The sequence below is a fragment of the Momordica charantia genome (genome assembly GCF_013281855.1).
Source record: "Momordica charantia cultivar OHB3-1 chromosome 7 unlocalized genomic scaffold, Mcharantia_2.0 BLBB01000007.1, whole genome shotgun sequence".
In the NCBI taxonomy this organism is placed as follows: Eukaryota; Viridiplantae; Streptophyta; class Magnoliopsida; order Cucurbitales; family Cucurbitaceae; genus Momordica; species Momordica charantia.
Genome location: NW_028275165.1, coordinates 16,042,070 through 16,060,868, shown reverse-complemented (window position 1 = coordinate 16,060,868; position 18,799 = coordinate 16,042,070). Strand labels below are relative to the sequence as shown.

Sequence of the window (18,799 nt, the reverse complement as noted above, 5' to 3'; positions counted from 1 at the left end):
CAAAAATAATTTTTTGGACATTAGCGAAAACTTTTCATACTTACTCTATTCATTGTTTGCCACGTCAGTACCATTTGAGAACGACCTTTTTATCTATATTATTTCAAGTTTTTGACTGTGATAATAGTAATCATGCTAATAACTATGGTCTAGGCTTGGCGGCACACCCTTTCTTCTTGGCTCTTTGGGAGAGCTTCCAACCCTTTTTCCCCCTTTTTCAAAGACAAATTTTTACCGCTCTTTTTTCCTATGCTCTTATTGGATCTAAAGTTTTTTTGTTCAAGATAGAGAGAACTCATAGATCGACCGTATTAAACAAATTGTTGATTTTTTTCTATTGACAAGACATATAAATTAAGACTTGAACGAGAGTGGGGAGGATGATAGAGAAATTTTCTAATACTACCGTTGTTGTATGTATATATTCCTCCCATGTAATTTTATTTACTATTATATTTTTTTTATTCAACAATGTGTGAGACGATTCAAATCTCAGATCTTAAGGGAGATAAGTAATGACTTGATGAGATGTTTTATATGTTCGTGTTGCTTAAACCACGCACTTAGTAGGTATATTATTTTATATATGTTTATTAGGGTAATATTGATTTTATTATTTTCTTTCTTTAGGGGAATGACTTTGATATAGATATTCACTTGGTTTGTACTTGTTTCTTGCTCGTGAAATTTAAGGGATGCAAATGCTATTGATGAGCTATATTTGAGAAGAATGTTCAAATTATTATTACTACTATTATTATTTGTATTGGTTCAATTATCTACGTAATTTCCATTTTGTATTGGTTCAATTATCTACGTAATTTCCATCTTTCTTTCGTACGAGCATGCTCTAATTAACACTCGTGTTAAACCATGAGTAGATTATTCAATAGTTAAAACTGTTTAAAAGTTGCAAAAATAGTATGAATTATATGATGATTGAAAGGTATTAAGATTCATTAGTGTTTTAAGCTTAAAAGCTTGCCCTGTGGATGAGATCGAAATCATGAATTGCATTACTATCAAACATGTTTTGGTAGTATGCACGTCAAAATCTCATGCATATAAATTTTTTTTTTAATTGAATTTGGATACACTTATCAAATTTTTAATTGGTCTCGATTTAATGACATATAGTTTTATTATTATTACCGGTTAATTTGTAATTGGACAAAACGTATGATTCTACCTTTTCAATTCTATTTAGAGGGGATGGATATTTAATATCAATGTTTTGTAGGAAAGATTTGTCATGTGATCTTTGAGAAAAATAGACCCAATGAACTTCAAAGAACATACCTTTAATCTTTATATTAAAGATTAAAGGTATTAATTATTATACTAAATATCTCCAAACATACTTTGGTTTTAAAAATTCCAATTCCTCTCGAAGTTTTCTATAGAAAAACAAATCGGAAAATTAGATTTAAATTTTTAGATGTTAAGGACAAAATTATTAGCTAGTTTAATGAAAATCATTAAATATTAGAAAAATCGTAATGGGTAGCAAAAATTTTTTATGTATTTCAAAACATGTCACCCGCAAAAAATTTAACTTATATCAGTAGCAGTAAGTAGTTGAGTGGATAGAAATAGAAGTTTGAATTTTGATGGTATATTTGATATGGAGTGTCTAATTTTGAGGGGTTTCATGGGGGAAAAATACCCACATTTGAGCATACAGTCCAATAGGGGCAGCGATTATAGTACCCACGCTGCCAGTTGAATATTCAAGTGACTTGAAAAACCATACCCTCTTCGAGCGAGCTGGCAAAAGATAGAAAAATTTTTTTGGATTCACATAGATTTCGAAATGAGTTTCTTCTTCTTCCCCAATCCTTCCAATTATGCATTCATTTTCCTGCACCCAACAACAATTTTAACCTTAAATCTTAAACTTGAACTAAAAAATTAGAAAGAAAATTAAAGGCAATACCTCTTTGGTAAGAACAATTTCGATAGCACCAAGAGCGAATTTGACTTGTGAATCTGTCATAGTAACATGAACTGCCACAATAATGACAACCCAAACTCAAACCAGTTTCTACGAACCAAATCCGACATGAAAAAGAAGGAAGAGTTGAATTTCTTACTTGTATCGTAGAAAAAATGTAATTCCGTTACAATGTGTGCGAACTTTTCTGAATCAATTGAGAAAAAATATCTGTAGTCAATTTCGGCCACCACCTGATTTTCGTGGGGTAACACTACCAATCCAGAAGTCAATGGCTCCTCCGCATCACGCACTGGAATTGACATTAACAGTTAAAAATAACGAATATATCAATATCAAAGTTCTAGTTAAATCTATTCGCAATTTCAGATTGAAGAAAGGGAACCGCAATCTCAGGATGGAATTCTAATTTCGAACTCAATTTGCAAAACTCTGTTCGCAGATTCAGGTTGAAGAAACCGCAATTTCAAAACGAAATTCTAATTCAAAACTCTGACCGCAATATCAGAATGAGATTCTAATAAAGCTCTACTCGCAGTTTCAGATTGAAGAAGTCGAAATTTCAGAATGAAATTCTAATCCAAACTAAGTCCGCTCAAACTCAGTGCGCAATTTCAGAATGAAATTCTAATTAAAGAAACCGCAACTTCAGAATGAATTTCTAGTCGTAAAAACCTGTTCGCAATTGGAAGAGCTAGATCAAACTTCTTCGCTCTAAAGAACTTGAGAAATCGCAATTAATCGTACGGCAAATAAACTCTGTTCTTGAAACCAAAAAAGAATCGAAGATTCAGATTTCTTGGCAACAAAAAGGTGCATAAATTAAACTAGCAACGCAAATTCACCGAATACAATCAAGAATCAAGCAAGATTAGATTAGACGAGAGAGTTAAAATTCATCAAGAAATTGCAAGAAATCCTCCAATAAGATCAGAAGCAAGATTGATTGTGCGAGAAGAGAAAGGTAAAGAAAAGAATACTTACTCAAACTACGAAAGACAAGGAGGATGCGATCTTCATTGATGCGTTCGTCGTAATCGAGGACCATTCTGGAATAACCGCGGCAGAGCATATTGAAGAGAATGCGGTAGAAGGCGTCGGCGTAAATGGTGCATCTGAAGTAGCGATTGAGGGGGTAGTAGATGAAGAATGGAGGAGCAAGACGGAGAGCGGCGGTGAAGCGATCGGAAGTTGGGGTGGAGATCAGGGAGACCATTCCCGGCGTGCAATTCAGGTCGGCTTTCAGAGCGAATTGAACCAGGACTAACATTGCGTTGATTAAAGGAATGGTGTTGATGCCAAACAGAATCATGGCGACGGATTTCGATTTCTTCCTTTCAATTTTTTCTTCAGTTTCAGAATACACACTGACACTGCACTCTCTGAATTTGCTCATTTTATACTGGAGCGCCATCACTCCTCCCTATTTTTTTTTCTTTTTTTTCTTCGTTGTTATTATTATTATTATTATTATTTTACAATATTGTAAAATAAAGGAAGCTATAGGTGCATGTGTTAATCAAAGTCTTAAATATACATCTAATATCGGGATGAAAATATCAATAAAATTTCTATTTCAATAGATATTTTTTAAAAAGTTATAAAAATAAAAGAAAATCTCGATACGATGAAAATATCAATAAAATATTGATGTCAATAGATATTTTTTAAAAAGTTATAAAATAAAAGAAAGATCGTAAAAAAAATCATCATTTCTAAATAAGTTAACAATGAATAGTATTATATTCATTGATATTTTTCATATTTTAATGTCGATTTTTCATGTGATTTTTTTTAATATCATTGAGGTTGATGAATAGTAAACAATTCATATGGATATTATTTTCTAGACGAGTTGAGTTACAGCTTAGTTTTGGCTTAGACGTTATACCTAAAAAGCATATTCTAGTGTTTGATTGATTAATATTAAATTATTGCAATTCAGCTATAATGACCATGTGTTGATATTTAATTAATTTTTTTAAGATAATCATTTACATGGGTATATAATTTAAATTACAAATTATATTTTATTTATTCTAAATTATTTTATAAAAGATTAAGAAAACAATTATTATAAAATTCGTATACAACAAAATGTTCTCTCAATTTATTTTTGCCTCCAACATTTGCCCCCACTTTGGTAAGTTAGGAAGCTAACTTGTTTTCATAGGTCATACTAATATGTGGTGAGATCTATGAAAAATTTGGTCATGCTCTCTTTTATGTAAGGTCTTGTCGTCAAGACTTGAGCTAATTTTTAGAAGTTTCGACTCTAGTTTGCCTCGGTCTTCAAAGTCGATGTAATCTTGGTTAGTCACTTCTTGAAGATTTCAATATCTGATGGCGGTTCATTCTTTTTAGCTTAAGTGAGTTTTGTTGAGGGCTCATCTTTCATACCGAGATGAGCTATCTAGTGGAGCTCATCCATTGGCCGTTGTGATGAGCTATTTGATGGAGAGTTCATTATTGAGGTCAAAGTGAGCTACCTGAGAGCTCATTGTTGAGGTTGAGGTAAGCTATCGGATAGTTATTCCTTGATGTGTCGAGTTGAGCTATTCTGATGAAAGCTCATTATTGAGGCTGAGATGAGTTATTCTAATTAGTTCATCGTTGATGTCGAGATGAGCTACTTCGATGGAAGCTCATCGTCAGTGTCAATATGAGCTATTCTAATGACAGCTCATCGTTGATATCGAGATGGGCTACTCCGATGGGAGCTCATCGTTGGTGTCGAGATGAGTTATTCTAATTAAAGTTCATTGTTGATGTCGAGATGAGCTACTCCGATGGGAGCTCCTCGTTGGTGTCGAGATGAGCTATTCTAATGAAAGCTCATCGTTGAGGTAAAGGTAAGCTACCAGATAGGAGTTCATCGTTGATGTTGAGATGAATTGCTCTTATGGGTGCTCTTCTCAACGTAGAGATGAGCTATTCTAATGAAAGCTCATTGTTGATGTCAGATGAGCTACTCTGATGAGAGCTCATTTGTTGACGTAGAGGTGAGCTATCTTATAGCTCTTCCATAATGTCGAGATGAGCTACTCCGATGGCAGCTCATTGTTAGGGTTGAGGTGAGCCCTCTCTTCACAAGCTATAATCTTAGGATCTGTTTACTATCTAGCCTTAGGAGATACATTCACCTTAATGGCACGTTGCTTGAGTTGGGAACTTTGAGAACCTCGGCCAAAGAGTTCGATTCAGAACATGGAGAAGCTTTACTTAAGCTGTGAGCTTGAGAGTTTGCGCATGGAGCTTGGATGAGCTTGGGCTAAGCTGGGTGTTTAGGAGTCTGAAGTTGGAGCTTTACCTAAGTTGGGCGCTTAAGGTTTGACATGCATACTTTATGTTTTGGTGCCTCCATTGAGTATAGGTAAGCAATTCTTAAGTAGGGTGTCGTGCTTGCTCGAACATGATCTGATGATGGAAGTTCATCCTTAAGGCAGAGGAGTTATATGGTAGTTCTTTCTTAGCCAAGGTGACCTGTCTCACATGAACTTATCGTTTTGACCTAGATGAGATGTCTGATGAGAGCTCGTCTTAACTGAGATGAGGTATCTGATAGAAGCTTCTTCTTTAAGTGGGGTGAGCTAACTGATTGAAGTTCTCTCATTAGTTAGGGAGAAGCTATCAAGTGTAAGTTTTTCCTTTAGATGATGATGAGCTCAGCTAGAAGCTCTATCTTTAGTTGGGGGTGAGCTATTTCTGATAGGCTCACCCTTGAAGGGAAAGTCATCGTTTAAGTGAAAGTCATATTTTAAGTGCAGGTCATACTTGAGGTCAAGGGTGAGGGCTTCCTCAAGGGGGAGACCATCCGTCATGACTGTTGGGTGTGTTGCCCTAAACTCGTCGTTTGTATTTTGTAAAAACATATGTCTATTTAATAAAGTTTTATTCAATAAATTTGTTATTGAATCATAGCTTTGCAATTTCCAAAATCCAATAAACTAAACATCCAAGGTTATTTATGATGTAATCGGGACAGTATATATACTGGGTATATAGTTGATATACGGGGTATATATTTGATATACCCCTAATATATGGATGGATAATGTCCCGTGAATAACCTAAAGGGTCTATAGTATATAGATAAGGCTGGGTACCTTATCCTGGCAACACTATGGATACGGCCCACCCTGTAAAGTTACAGACGACTCGATCCAGGTCGTTCGTGTGGAGACATGCGAATGGGGGTATCCTATACAATGAGTTTGTATAAGACCGGACCGCGAAATAGGCAATCTTTAGATGTAACACCGTTAACTAATAGATTGCTATTTCTTAGGATGATCAGGCAACTCATTCTCAATCCTGAGTGAGTTATGGACTCCTGCCCGTGAGGGCTCGTCTTTTGATCTGTATGGGTGAGAGTGGCCCGAGTCGCCGACTCAACATTCCTACCATTTTGGGGACGAGACCGAGTGGGGAGCTGGGAACATAACTTCACAAGATGGAATTCACTCCTCCCGACTTTAGGGAAGTAGGTGAGTGTTCCCTTAAATGCTGACTCCGGGACTTGAACAAGGGGCCCCACCCTCTCATTGGCCGAGAGGGACTTCCGGTTATTGGTCGGATCATAACCGGGTTGTTCATTAGAGGAGCAGTGGTGTTTAAGGAGTAAGATGTAACTCTTGGGTGAGCAGATCTTCTTGGAGAGACAGTCGTCCTCAAGGTGAGGTCTTCCTCGAAGGGAAGGTCATCCGTAGTGAGTAGTCACTCTTTGAGAGAAAGTCGTCCTTAAGGGTGAGGTCTTCCTCGAGGGGAAGGTCATCCATAGTGATAGAGTCTCTCTTGAAGTACGTCTTCCTAGAGAGAAAGTCGTCCTCAAGGTGAGGTATTCCTCGGGGGAAGGTCATACGTAATGATAAGATCTTTCTCTTCAGCGAAGATCTTTAACAAGAAGATCTTGAAGAGCTTTGGAGATCCATCCAATTGTTGGGAATACTAGAGCTTTAAGAAACTGTACGAGTCATAGTTTGGTTTGGTAGGAATGACTTAAATTTGTCAATTCCCATGGACGACGCTAACTGTTGATGCAAAATTTGAGCTGATGAGGTGCGAGCTCATGCAAGGTAGGACCTGCAAAAAGAAAGTAAACACTCTGATGCTCTAAGTCAGTATAGATTCGAGCTCAAATAGGTCATTCTCAGAATAGAATTGCATACCTGAGTAAGAGGAATGTAGATCATTTTATAGGCGAAGTGAAAGGACGTGTCTGTTAGGGTCGTTACGACAAGGCGGTTAGATGTCGGGTCATAGGTCGGCTATGGATGAGCTCAAGCTCGGTCATAGGTGAGTTTAGGAGCTCGACCATAGGTGAGCGTAAGAGCTTGGCAATAGGTGAGTTTAATTAGGAGCTCGGCCGTAGGTGAGCTTAGGAGCTCGGCAGTAGGTGATCTAAGGAGTTCGGCCATAGGTGAGCTAATTAGGAGCTCGACCATAGGTGATGGGACAAGTTTTTTTTTTCTTTTTACAGGTTTTAGGGGTGGTGGGACAACTTAATATTATCAGTAATAATTAGCATCTCATTTTTAGGGTTTTTAAATCCAAACATTTTTCTGCCTTACTTTTTACTTTTATCTTCATTACAAATTTGAACACAATTTGTAACGGCTCCACGAGCAACTATGAAACTATGTTTATGAATTTAAACACAATTAGTATCGCTTACAGTACAGTGAAAATTTGATAAAATATCAATAAAATATAAGTAATATTAATATTATTAATTATTAATTAAATGAAATATTTATTTGTTATTTTAAATATTTGTTATAATTTTCCATAAATATCCATCAACATCTATATTATCAAGATTTCTGCTAAAACTCTCATAAAATTAAGACCTATCTAAGACCTTGTTCCAGCAGTAATCTTCTTAAACTATAACCTATTTTTGACTTTTTGTTTCTTCAAATATCAGTGAAATTTCTAATAATAGAAATTATTTTTAAAAAATATCCATCAACACCAATCTTTTATCAATATTTCCACCGACACTTTTACAAAGTTGATCAGATCTCGTCATGTCCATTGATGTCGATATCTAAAACCTATGAGTAATATTCTTAAACTATAGCCTACTTTTTGACTTTTTATTTCTTTACGACCCATTTGGTAACATTCTCATATATGGTTTCTCATTTCCAATTTTCTTAAGAAATCTAAGCGTTTTACACCTAACTATTTCATGTTTATTTTTTTAGAACATTTTAAACTTGTATAGAAATTTTGGAAACAACCAAAAAAAAAAATTTTCTTTCTTATTTGCATTTTCACTTTTTTCCAAAACATAAATAAAAAAAACTGTTTTGTCGAATCCATAGATATTGAGGATGTTGGAGTCATGCAGTTCATTTTTCTTTATTAAAAATGAAGAAACTGAAACTATTTAAAAATAGAAACGTTACCAAACGGGCCCTCAAATATCAATGAAACTTATAATATTTGAAATTTGAACTAATTCGAAACAAAGAATTCTATATACATGACAAGAAACTAAATTCTAGTGGGAAAATATGGCCAAAACAAAAAGAAAGACCAGAGACACTCACTCTGCTGCATCCCCAGTTGTGTTGTACAAATTCTAATGGTCAAAAACAGATGAGACAGCCAGCATCTAACTCCAAAGTGAAACTCATCATATCGCGGTGACTAACTGTCTTGAACAGCCACACCCACTTGCTCATAAACGCCATATCAGCGAAAAAATCCATTGGCTCCAGATTTAACGTAAACTGAACTTCACTTCCTTCTGGAAGACTCCCAATTACGCACTGTCTATCCTGCACCAATTTTAGTAACTTGCAATGATTCAGCTAAAAGCTATATGTTTATATACATATACATACGAGTGTTTGGATCGGTTTTTGTGTACATATTCTTACGGGATAACTGTCTAACCTTACTATACTTGTCTAACCTTACTATATTTAATTGTCCAAGTAACTCGTAGGATATCAAGTCTTTCGTAGATAGCCACAATGGTTTGAATCTATGCCATCTAAATTTCTTACTATTTACATCGACCCTCGTGGCCTTATTCGCTAGACGTGTAAACTAATATAAACAAACACCCATACTAAATATAAGTAAGGAATGAAGCATCATTTGAATTTAAGAAACTTCCAAGCAAGCATGAAGCATTTTACCTCTGTGGTGAGAACAACTTCCTCCAATAGAACAGAGAACTTCACCTTCGACTCAGTTAGAGTAACATAAACTGTTGCACAAGAAGAGGACAAATTTCAGAAACTACAGACTTTTATTTTACATGAACTGCTAAAGGAATAATTGGGCTACCTGTCTCATTGCTGATGACAAGTAACTCAGTGAGAATGAGCAAGAATTCAACAGACTGAATTGCGACAAAAGCTCCGAACTCAATATTGGGGACATCGATATTTATGGGATGTGACCGTATCAATGAAGCGTATTGCAAATATCCAGTACCTGAAATCAATATTAACAATTTGAAAAGTGAACTGAGAGAAACGCATGTATGAAATTCGATCTTGTCCATTTAATCTATTTCTCTTGGTTGAAGAAATATATTAAACGTGCTTGAAACCAGAACAACTACGATTCCAGAGATCAGAAAGCCGAGAAAATAAAATCAAAGATTCAATCAAAATTACAGATCAGAGGTAAATGATCCTCAGTCAAGCAATCACCGGAACGAAGATAGCCAATTCAACTAGAATCAATATTCTTCGGAAGAAAACTCACCGCAACAACAACGATTCTTGAGATCAAAAAGCCGAGAAAATTCTTAATATTACAAAATCCAGGATTCAATTAAAATTACAGACCAGAGAGAAGTGATCCTCAATCAAGAAATCACCGCAACGGAAACACTGAATTCAATTAGAATCAAGATTCCTGAGACGATCAAAATGCCGAGAAAACACCTAATCTTACGAGATCGAAGATTAAATCAAAACTACAGACCAGAGACAAATCATATCCTCAATCAATCAAGAATCACAGCAACGACGACATCAAATTCAATCAAAAATAGGATTTAAAGACCGATACACTCACTCGGAAGGTCAAAGATGAGGGGAGCGACTCCGCGGTGGAATTCGCAGAGAAAGATGAACAAGGAAACGGCATCGTCATGCAAAGCGAAGAGATCTCCGACGAAGTCGTCGAGGAGAAAGCCGGAACGGTAGTGCTCGAAGTCATCGCCGTCGGGGAAGAAGCGGAAGGTGGTGAAGAATGCAGGCGACAGTCGAAGCGACACAACGTAGGGAAAGTGATAAGGAAAGATGACGATGGAAAATCTTTCTACAGAGCATTTGATGTCGGCTCTGGAGTAGAAGTAAGTCAGTGGCCGCAGAAATGTCCTCAGAGTAACCACTGAATCAACGTGAACCACGAACATGGCGGTGGTGCCAGACCAGGAGAAGACGACGATGGGGAAATTGGCGGGAAACTCGAAAACGAAAGTACAATGATCGCCGTTCCATTACACGTGTGAATATATATATATATATATATTTTTTTTTTTTTCTTCTTTTTCTTCAACCAATGAGTAATTGCTATCTTAACCGCTATGTTCGAATTTATAGTTGAGGGTGCATTTATGATAAATCTAAAAACAGGAGACTCGATCAAAAATAGAGTTATTTTCAATATTTGCAAATAGAAAAGTAGCAGATTGGAAAAATTGTTGATTGTGTTTAGTAATATATTTGTAAATTGCCAACTAAATAAGTAGTCTAATCTAAAATAATATTAATTTATTTATTAATATTTTTTTATAAATTTTGTATAATTATTATTTTAGAAGGTTGTATAATTTATAATAATATTACATTTTACCTGTTTTAGTTTTAATTAAAATGAAACGAGTTTATAACATGAAATAATATATTTATCCAAATTTTTTTCTTTTTTTATGTAATTCAACATTATAAAGCTTCTATTTTAAAATTTGAAAATATTAAAAAGCGTTTGAATTTCCACTTGATCATAAAATCCGAAAATAATTTTAAAAAACAAATCTGTCACACGCTGTCAAATGTATATTACTTAAAGTTTGAAAATAAGAAATAGAATCAAGATTGTCGACCAAACATCACTTAAAGTTTCATCTTTGGTTCATTGTTCTTAGTTGACAACTAAGAGAGCGAATTTTAGCATTTCCCTGCGGTGACACGAGTCTAAATTAAAAAGGTTAAAACATGAAAGACTCAATTAAAACTTTTTAAACAGTTCGCAACTAAATTAAAAATATGCTCAAAATTTAGGGACTAAAACATATATTTAATATTATTTTTTCTCTGAGTGATTCTTAATTTCTAGATAGAAAATTTTGTCTTTGGTCCGATCTTTTAAAAGTCTCCATTTTTATCGTTTGATGTACTAAAAATTTTCAATCTAAGTTAAAAAAAAGTTGCTAAAATTTTTAATAAAATTTTCTTTTTTTTAATACAACATGTAGAGGTGAAAATTTGAATTCACGATTTTTTAATTGAAGATTGGTACCTTAATTAGTTGAACTATGTTCAAGTTGACTTGTTCGCAGAAAGTTGATGTATTGTTAAGTCGTTCCATTTACATATTTGAACATGTTGAGATACTTCTAAAAGGTCGACTTGTCCATTAACAAGGGTCGATCTAGAACTAGAAATTTGGTGTTGCAAACATAAATTTAAGGTTAAATTAGATCTAAAAGTTACGTCTATTTAAACCTCTACACGTCCCTACCCATTAATACTCTTGTTATAAGTTCAATAAGTAAATAAACATAACCTGTCAAAGTTCTAGGACTCAATTTATAATTTGACCTAAATCGTTAAATTAAATAACTAAAAGAACAACTATCAGTTAATTTATTTAAGAACGAAGTAAGAAGTGATATGATATATATGTGTGCATTTCTTAAACTCGTCTTCGGGTAAAAATTATGATTGTATTAACACATTCTTCAATCTTCAAAACAACAATTCCATTAGCTTCTCCGTTAAAATGAATTCCACTAACTTCTCCGTTAAAATGAAGACGAAAATGTGATGTATAGCTGACTTGAAAAATATAAAAATATTGTTTTTCTAATAATGAATTGTCAATTTTTTAATGATAATAGGACAAGATTTTGTGCCGACAAACTAAGTATTTTTTTTTTTTAATATCTCAGTCTCTCATAAGTAATTCACAAAATCTCAGCTACTGCCTACTAAAATGTTTGAAATTTCCAATACTATTATTTAGTTTTATTTAATAATTATTATTTTGCTCTCATTTCAAAGTGCAGTTTGGAATAGGAGTGACGAAGTTGTTTTCAGTTTTTAGATATAGAAAAGTATTCCCTCCAAATTTTCTTTCTTTTCTTTTCTTTATATGATTACTTAAATTCCAATATTTGTTGAATCTTGTGATTAAAACTACTTATTTTACAAGTGGGCATTCCTATATACAAATATAACTATGGACCCGTTTGATAACCTTTCAATTAAATACGAACGCTCCTCCAAGTAACTACGTAAAAAAATCAACATGGACGATGAACATGGCGAATAATGATGGCGAGAGACGAGAGTGAGGAAATTGGTGGGAAATTGCAAAGAGATTAGATTCATCACCATTCCATAACATGTGTGTGTCAAAATACACATAGTTTACTCCATGCATAGATTCATCATCATTGAGGAAGATTATTAATTATCTTACCTATGTTATGTACTAAAATTGGTAGTTTCAGTTCCATCGTGACATAACTCATTGATTATTTTTATAGACTAATCGATCTATCCAACTCAAACCGTTGTACATGATTTCGGGAATTCAAAAGGTCAAGATATCCTAGAAACATAGGATTTTCCTCAACTATAAATAAAGGAAAAAGTGTCTGTACGTTACAAAATCCTAACTTCCACTGCGTTTCTTACAAACCAATTCTGACTTAAATACTAGAGTGTTAGTAAGCACAGGAGTAATTTTTTTTGTTTCAAAAATTAAATAACAACTCTTTATTATAAGAAGATTGGTGCAAATTGGATAGTATCTCTAGGTCCAAAAAAACTTCATCAAAGGACTAACAGGCCATTAAGGCTTCAAAAGAAAAGGACTCCAATTAGTTTGGTCTCTCTCTAAAATTTGTCTGATCTCTTAAACATTTCTATCCTTTTCCAAAATTTTAATTTGTGTATATTTATATTTCTTTCTTTTTCTTCTAACATATCACTTTCTTTGTTCTCTCTAAAAAATTAATATTTTTTCTCGAACGTTTCTCGTTCTCAAATTTTAGATTTTATTACTTTTCTTTTTCTGTCTAGTTTATCTTTTCTCTAAGAAATATATCTTCAACTTTTCTCTATCTAGATGTTTTCTCGTTTAATTTTCTTTCACTTATAACTTTTCTTTCTCTTTCTATTTATTTATCTTCGGTAACTAGTATATTTTGAAACTTTTTATTGTCTAAATTTTGTTCTCATTATAATTTTTCTTTCTCTTTCTAATTTTTCTTTTTTAATTTAACATGTCTTTTGCTTTCAACTCTACTACCTCTAGAATTTTCTATTTTTTTACTTTAACTTTTCTCTCGCTAATTTATTTTTCCAACTTTTTTCTAACTCTCTAAAATTTACTTTCTCTAAAATTTCTCTTTCAAAAGTTTTTTTTATTTCTATAAACCTTTATTTTCATGTCTCTAGAAACGACAAAAATTCTCGTAGGGTCGAATCTCCACTTTAAGAACAAATAATGAATTTTCCATCATGTTTTGTCTCACATACTATTTTTAAATAATTAATATATATTTTATTAATTGTTTTACTAAATTATGAATAAATATTAATCTAATTATTTATACTAGTAAATAATAATTTTTTAGAAAAATAATATAAATTATATATCTTTATTGTTTTTTATTTTTTAAATTCTAAAAATAATTAGAATTAATTATTAAATCAATAATTTTTCTCTTGAAGATTCTCGCTCCCAAATGAAGATTCCTAAACCTGAACCTCGATTCCAAAATTGGAGAATATATAATTAAAAACTTCGTGGAAGAGGGCATTCCGACTCCTACCCCACACTGTTGCCATCATTTTACATATATATTTTTCTATCTCTAACATATATTTTCAATTTTCTTCTTAGTATGTACAAGCAAACGGGTACACCGAGGTTTTAAATGTCCACGTCGATGGAAATGTTGAGGATTCAATTTCATAGAAATATCGATAAAAATATCAATAAAATGTCGATGTTGATAGATATTTCTATAAAAATTAGAGAAATTAAAATCGTAAAAAATATTTAAATTAACAAATAAACATTTTTCTATTTCTAAATAAGTTAAAATGGATTAATATTAATATTATGTATATATTAGTGATATTTTGTTGATATTTTTCATATTTTATCGATTTTTTTGTACTACGATAAAAATATCGATTTACCTCTCATATTAGGTTGAACCCATGGATACATGGACATGTGGATGGGAATGTTAACGCGTCGAGTAACATTCTGCAGACTTGTATTATGCAAAATTCATCTATTTGCTCCAATTCGGGCAATTTGAACAGAATAAACAAAGAATTCTATATACATGAACAAGAAGCTAAATCCTAGTGGGAAAAATGCCTAAGTTTTATGCACAAAAGAAAGAATGCAAATCAAAGAAAACTCATTTGAGGAACTCACAGCAGCATTAGCTCTTCCAAAGTCAAAAACAGACCAGATAGCAAGATTCTAGCTCTGTACAGAAACTCAACACACTGCGGGAACTAACTGTCTTGAACAGCCACACCCACCTGGACAGATACGTCAAATGAAAGAAAAAGAATGTGGGATCCAAAGTGATCTCGAACTGAATTGTCGCTCCTGGCGTAACGCCCCCAATCACACACTGTTTATTCTGCACCACAACATCCCATCTGTATGAATTAGTAGCTCGGAATATCGAGTAAAGAAAGCCCCAAGCCCCATTCTTGTTTGCTCACAATTTCTTTGGTATGTTTTGACCTTTTCAAATTTTGGCTTGGATATTGAAAATGGACAGCAAAACAAAGAAATACGTCAGTGAAAGTAGTAGTTACAACTATAATTTTGAAAAACAGGCCAAAGATATAAGTTATTTGGATTGGGAAAAGTAACAAGTTGTAGAAACTTGAATCTGTAAAAAGCTAAAATTTGTGGTTGGAGAGTTAGTAATGAAATATAAAAGATATGTTCCAAAAGTCTATACAGAGATTAGTAAAATTGTAATTCGGAATAAACAAACTCATGTATCAAAAATGGGTTCCAAGCATGAAGCATATTACCTTTGGCTTGAGAACAACCTCCCCAGACTGAGCAGAGATCTTCACCTTCGACTTAGTTAGCTTAATACGAACTGTTGAAGAAGAAGTCAAATTCAGAAACTTAAGACTTTTCTTTTACATGAACTGCAAAATTAAGGAAGAGTAGAGTTACCAGTCTCATTGGTGAGGACAAGTAACCGAGTTAGAATGAGTACGAATTCATATGAATGTATTGCAACAAAAACTCTATAGTCAATTTGGTCGATACCAATGTTTAGGGGAGGTGACAATACCAATGCAGAGTATTGCAAATATCCAGTACCTGAAAATCAATACTAACAATTTAAAGATTGAACAGAGAACAGGAATGTGCTACTACTCAATGAGGCAAAATTATAGACCAGAGAGAAATCATCCTCGATCAAGAAATCACCGCAACAATTCAAGGCGCTGTTCGTTCTTTTAGTCCCATATATGAAATTCGACCTAGTTCTTGAAACCAAAACAGCAACAATTGTTTAATATTACAAATTCAAGATTGAATTAGAATTAGGGACAAGAGAGAAATGATCCTCAATCAAGAAATCACGGCGATGACGACATTCAATTCAATTAGAATCGCAACAACAACCATCAAAAGGCCGAGAAAATACCGCATATCATAAATCCAAGATTCAATCAGAATTAGGGACAAGGGAGAAATGATCCTCAATCAAGAAATCACCGGAATGACGACATTCAATTCAATTAGAATCACAGCAACAACAACAACCGTCAAAAGGCCGAGAAAATACCGCATATCATAAATCCAAGATTCAATCAGAATTAGGGACAAGAGAGAACCGATCCGACAACATCCAATTGAATCAGAATCAAGATTCTTCGGAAAAAGAAATCAAGATTGTGAGAACTCACTAGGAATGACAAATTTGAGGGGCGCGATTCCAGGGTGTGCGCGGAGGAACATGGTCATGGTAATGGAATCGTCGGGGACATTGGAGAGATTGCTGATGAAGAGGTCAAGGAAAAACCTGGAAGAATACTCCTCGAACTCGTCGCCTTCGGGGAGAAACTGAAAGGAGGTGAAGAATGAAGGCGCCAAATGGAGCGATACAACGAACGGAAACTGATCGGGAACCACTGTAATGGAAAGCTTATCGGATGAGCATTTGAGATCGGCTTTTCTGGACATGTGAACCAGCGGCAACAGCGCCGTTCTCAGGTCCATCACTGTGTCGACATGGACGGCGAACATGGCGACCGAGCAAATTTTGATGATACCAACACTTTCAAGAGTTCTTCGTTTGCATTTTTATACTCCCTCTCTAATATGTCCCTTCAAAAGTTTGAGTTCGTGTTTTTATAGTACAGCGAGAGGAGGAGGAGAGATTCGAACTCGTAACCTTTTGTATTACATGCCACGTGTCAACATTTGGAATTGATGAAATAGAGGATAACTTATCGAAGTCTCCTCAATTCGATGTCTTGCATCCGAGCTACCGGATATGATCTACGATAGGTACGAGTCGAGATTAAAGAGCAACTATGGGAGCATAGACAATAGATATATTCCCCAACAAAAGACAGTTTAGTCATACGTTATTGGAAGCGCTCTTGGGAGCTAGCCTCTATAAATATATTACTTCTCATATAAGGTATACGAAATATATTCTCTATCAAATATAGATTGACTAACTCTATTTTGCAAGTCTTGAGTACTTCAGCTCGAGCTTCACAGATCTGGACTTGATCATTTTCACGATCAAACATTTGACGTATGTTGGCACATTAAATTTTTTAATAGTGTAGGTGGAAGAGAAAATTTTCAATATTTATTATAAATCAACTTTGAATAAGTGTTATAGGAGCTTCAAGTAATTAAATGTGATCTTGCACCATAGGTACTTTGACAATAAAAGAAGCAATCCAAAAGAAAGATTTGACAAACTAAATTAGTTTATGTTGTTAGTAAATGAATAGCTAATGGCATATAAAAAAAATTGAAAATTTAGAAATCTATTAAAATCCTTTTAAAACATCAGGGTGAAGATTGAACTTTTTAAACTTTTATAAGGACGCTTTAAGTTCGCAGTGTTGAGACAAAAGCTATCTCCTCGTGACTTAGGCTTCAATTCTTGTTGTATATTCTTTCTTACTCGCTCGAGCTATGATTTCCATATCAATTTAATCCATTTCGTTTCCTCTCGATTATTCATTATTGCAAAATATATTGTATGTGCGGTAATAATGAAAACTAACATATAAGTCCAATTGAAATATCATGAAATATGTGCAGAAAAAATTTTAATTTTATATTCAACAAGAAAAGTATAATAAAAAATTGTTATTGTAATTTAGTAATTTATAATTTAGGTCACATTTCACATGTCTGGGTGGTGTAGTTGGTTATTACGCTAGTCTCACACACTAGAGGTCCCCGGTTCGAACCCGGGCTCAGACAATATTTGTTAAATTTTGCTTTTTGAATAATATATTTATTTATTACCGAATTTCTGGTGTAAATATTAATGGGGAACTCGCTTAATTCATGAGTGAATATTACAAAAGATTAGAGACAGTATCAAATTTTTTCCTTTTTCGTTTCAAAAACTATATTTACAATTATGTTCCCTTTTATTTTTTTTGATATGGTTTTAGAAACACATATTTTATTTAAAAAAGAAAATATTGATAAAATATCTATGTGGACAGATATTTATGAAAAAGTCATAAAAATAAAAAAGTTCGTAAAAATATTAAATTAACAAATAAGCATTTCATCATTTTTAAATAAGTTAAAAATTATTAATAGTAATATTATGTCTATACTAGGAGATTTTGTGATATTTTTCACATTTTATTGATTTTTTGTAATATTATGGAAATGTCGATTTACTACTAGTGTTGATGTCGAACCCATGAATGCATAGAAATGTCGATGGAAATGTCGACATGTAGACAAATAATTAATATCATACTTGAAACAAATTTGCATATATATTTCAATTTTTTAAAATAATATGCGTTTTATTAAATTTTCTCTTTTAAGTTAGCCGCTATCGTTTCTGTTGTCCTAACAATATGTGTCAAACGATGTGCAAGTGTACACAAAATGAGGTAATAAAAAGATCGTCCTCACAAGGATTAAATTTATCAAAACGCCCTAAAAATTAAATTAAGGAAGCAATGACCAAACAAATAGGTTTTTACTTCTTTGTTGAACTAAACTAAAATCGATGGTAAGTTCAAAATAAAAGAGGGGAGGTTGATTTCTTTTGCTCTACTGACCTCTGGCATTGAAATCTTATTAAGGCCAACCAGATATGATATTCTTTCGAACTATCCAAACTTTGTTTTCCACAGCTATAAAACCGTTATTGATAATTGGTTAATATTCTATTAGAGGGTAATTTGTAAACTTTGTTTTAAAAGGGTTTTTACGTCAATTCAATTATAAACGGTTACGATGTTTATTAACCGTCACGTAAAGATCAAAGATGATGTCTGAATATCGGAATGGTCACATCATTGATTTTGTTTGATGACATGGTTTCACCGTCATCTAAAACCAAATTTCTAATAGTGA

The 18,799-nt window shown here is 33.5% G+C and overlaps 3 protein-coding genes and 1 non-coding gene across 6 annotated transcripts; 1 reads left to right on the top strand and 3 right to left on the bottom strand.

Moving 5' to 3' along the window:
• Window positions 1-1,623: 1,623 nt before the first annotated feature.
• LOC111023086 (uncharacterized) lies at window positions 1,624-3,356 on the bottom strand. Its single transcript, XM_022300429.2, has 4 exons — window positions 2,939-3,356; window positions 2,094-2,246; window positions 1,937-2,007; window positions 1,624-1,861 (listed from the first exon to the last, which is right to left on the bottom strand). The coding sequence occupies exons 1-4, from the start codon at window positions 3,348-3,350 to the stop codon at window positions 1,634-1,636; spliced, it is 864 nt and encodes a 287-aa protein (XP_022156121.2). The 5' UTR covers window positions 3,351-3,356; the 3' UTR covers window positions 1,624-1,633.
• A 5,021-nt stretch (window positions 3,357-8,377) lies between these two features.
• On the bottom strand, window positions 8,378-10,408 carry LOC148210447 (uncharacterized). Its single transcript, XM_088126723.1, has 4 exons — window positions 10,001-10,408; window positions 9,260-9,409; window positions 9,109-9,179; window positions 8,378-8,742 (listed from the first exon to the last, which is right to left on the bottom strand). The coding sequence occupies exons 1-4, from the start codon at window positions 10,341-10,343 to the stop codon at window positions 8,551-8,553; spliced, it is 756 nt and encodes a 251-aa protein (XP_087982849.1). The 5' UTR covers window positions 10,344-10,408; the 3' UTR covers window positions 8,378-8,550.
• Window positions 10,409-14,425: 4,017 nt separating this feature from the next.
• LOC111023073 (uncharacterized) lies at window positions 14,426-16,543 on the bottom strand. 3 transcript variants are annotated; one of them, XM_088126366.1, is made up of 5 exons: window positions 15,867-16,110; window positions 15,647-15,705; window positions 15,386-15,535; window positions 15,235-15,305; window positions 14,426-14,828 (listed from the first exon to the last, which is right to left on the bottom strand). In XM_088126366.1, exons 1-5 carry the CDS (start codon window positions 15,869-15,871, stop codon window positions 14,637-14,639), a joined length of 477 nt encoding a protein of 158 aa, XP_087982492.1. In that variant the 5' UTR covers window positions 15,872-16,110; the 3' UTR covers window positions 14,426-14,636. The 3 variants fall into 3 exon arrangements, with proteins under 3 accessions (XP_087982492.1, XP_022156105.1, XP_022156106.1); XM_022300413.2 differs by lacking the exons at window positions 15,647-15,705; window positions 15,867-16,110 and adding an exon at window positions 16,129-16,543; XM_022300414.2 differs by lacking the exons at window positions 15,647-15,705; window positions 15,867-16,110 and adding an exon at window positions 16,129-16,543 and having other exon boundaries at window positions 14,663-14,950.
• A 1,057-nt stretch (window positions 16,544-17,600) lies between these two features.
• Window positions 17,601-17,674, top strand: TRNAV-CAC (transfer RNA valine (anticodon CAC)). Its single transcript has one exon. It is a non-coding gene; the product is annotated as a tRNA-Val (tRNA).
• The last annotated feature ends 1,125 nt before the right edge of the window (window positions 17,675-18,799 follow it).

Coding starts and splice junctions, on each gene's coding strand:
- LOC111023086 (XM_022300429.2), bottom strand. CDS start 3,350: ATGAGCAAATTCAGAGAGTGCAGTGTCAGTGTGTATTCTGAAACTGAA. Junction 2,247..2,938: donor CCTTGTCTTTCGTAGTTTGA/GTAAGTATTCTT, acceptor TGTCAATTCCAG/TGCGTGATGCGGAGGAGCCA. Junction 1,862..1,936: donor AAATTGTTCTTACCAAAGAG/GTATTGCCTTTA, acceptor TGTTGGGTGCAG/GAAAATGAATGCATAATTGG.
- LOC148210447 (XM_088126723.1), bottom strand. CDS start 10,343: ATGTTCGTGGTTCACGTTGATTCAGTGGTTACTCTGAGGACATTTCTG. Junction 9,410..10,000: donor CCTCATCTTTGACCTTCCGA/GTGAGTGTATCG, acceptor TATTGATTTCAG/GTACTGGATATTTGCAATAC. Junction 9,180..9,259: donor TGTCATCAGCAATGAGACAG/GTAGCCCAATTA, acceptor CTTGTGCAACAG/TTTATGTTACTCTAACTGAG.
- LOC111023073 (XM_022300413.2), bottom strand. CDS start 16,468: ATGTTCGCCGTCCATGTCGACACAGTGATGGACCTGAGAACGGCGCTG. Junction 15,536..16,128: donor CCTCAAATTTGTCATTCCTA/GTGAGTTCTCAC, acceptor ATTGATTTTCAG/GTACTGGATATTTGCAATAC. Junction 15,306..15,385: donor TGTCCTCACCAATGAGACTG/GTAACTCTACTC, acceptor CTTCTTCAACAG/TTCGTATTAAGCTAACTAAG.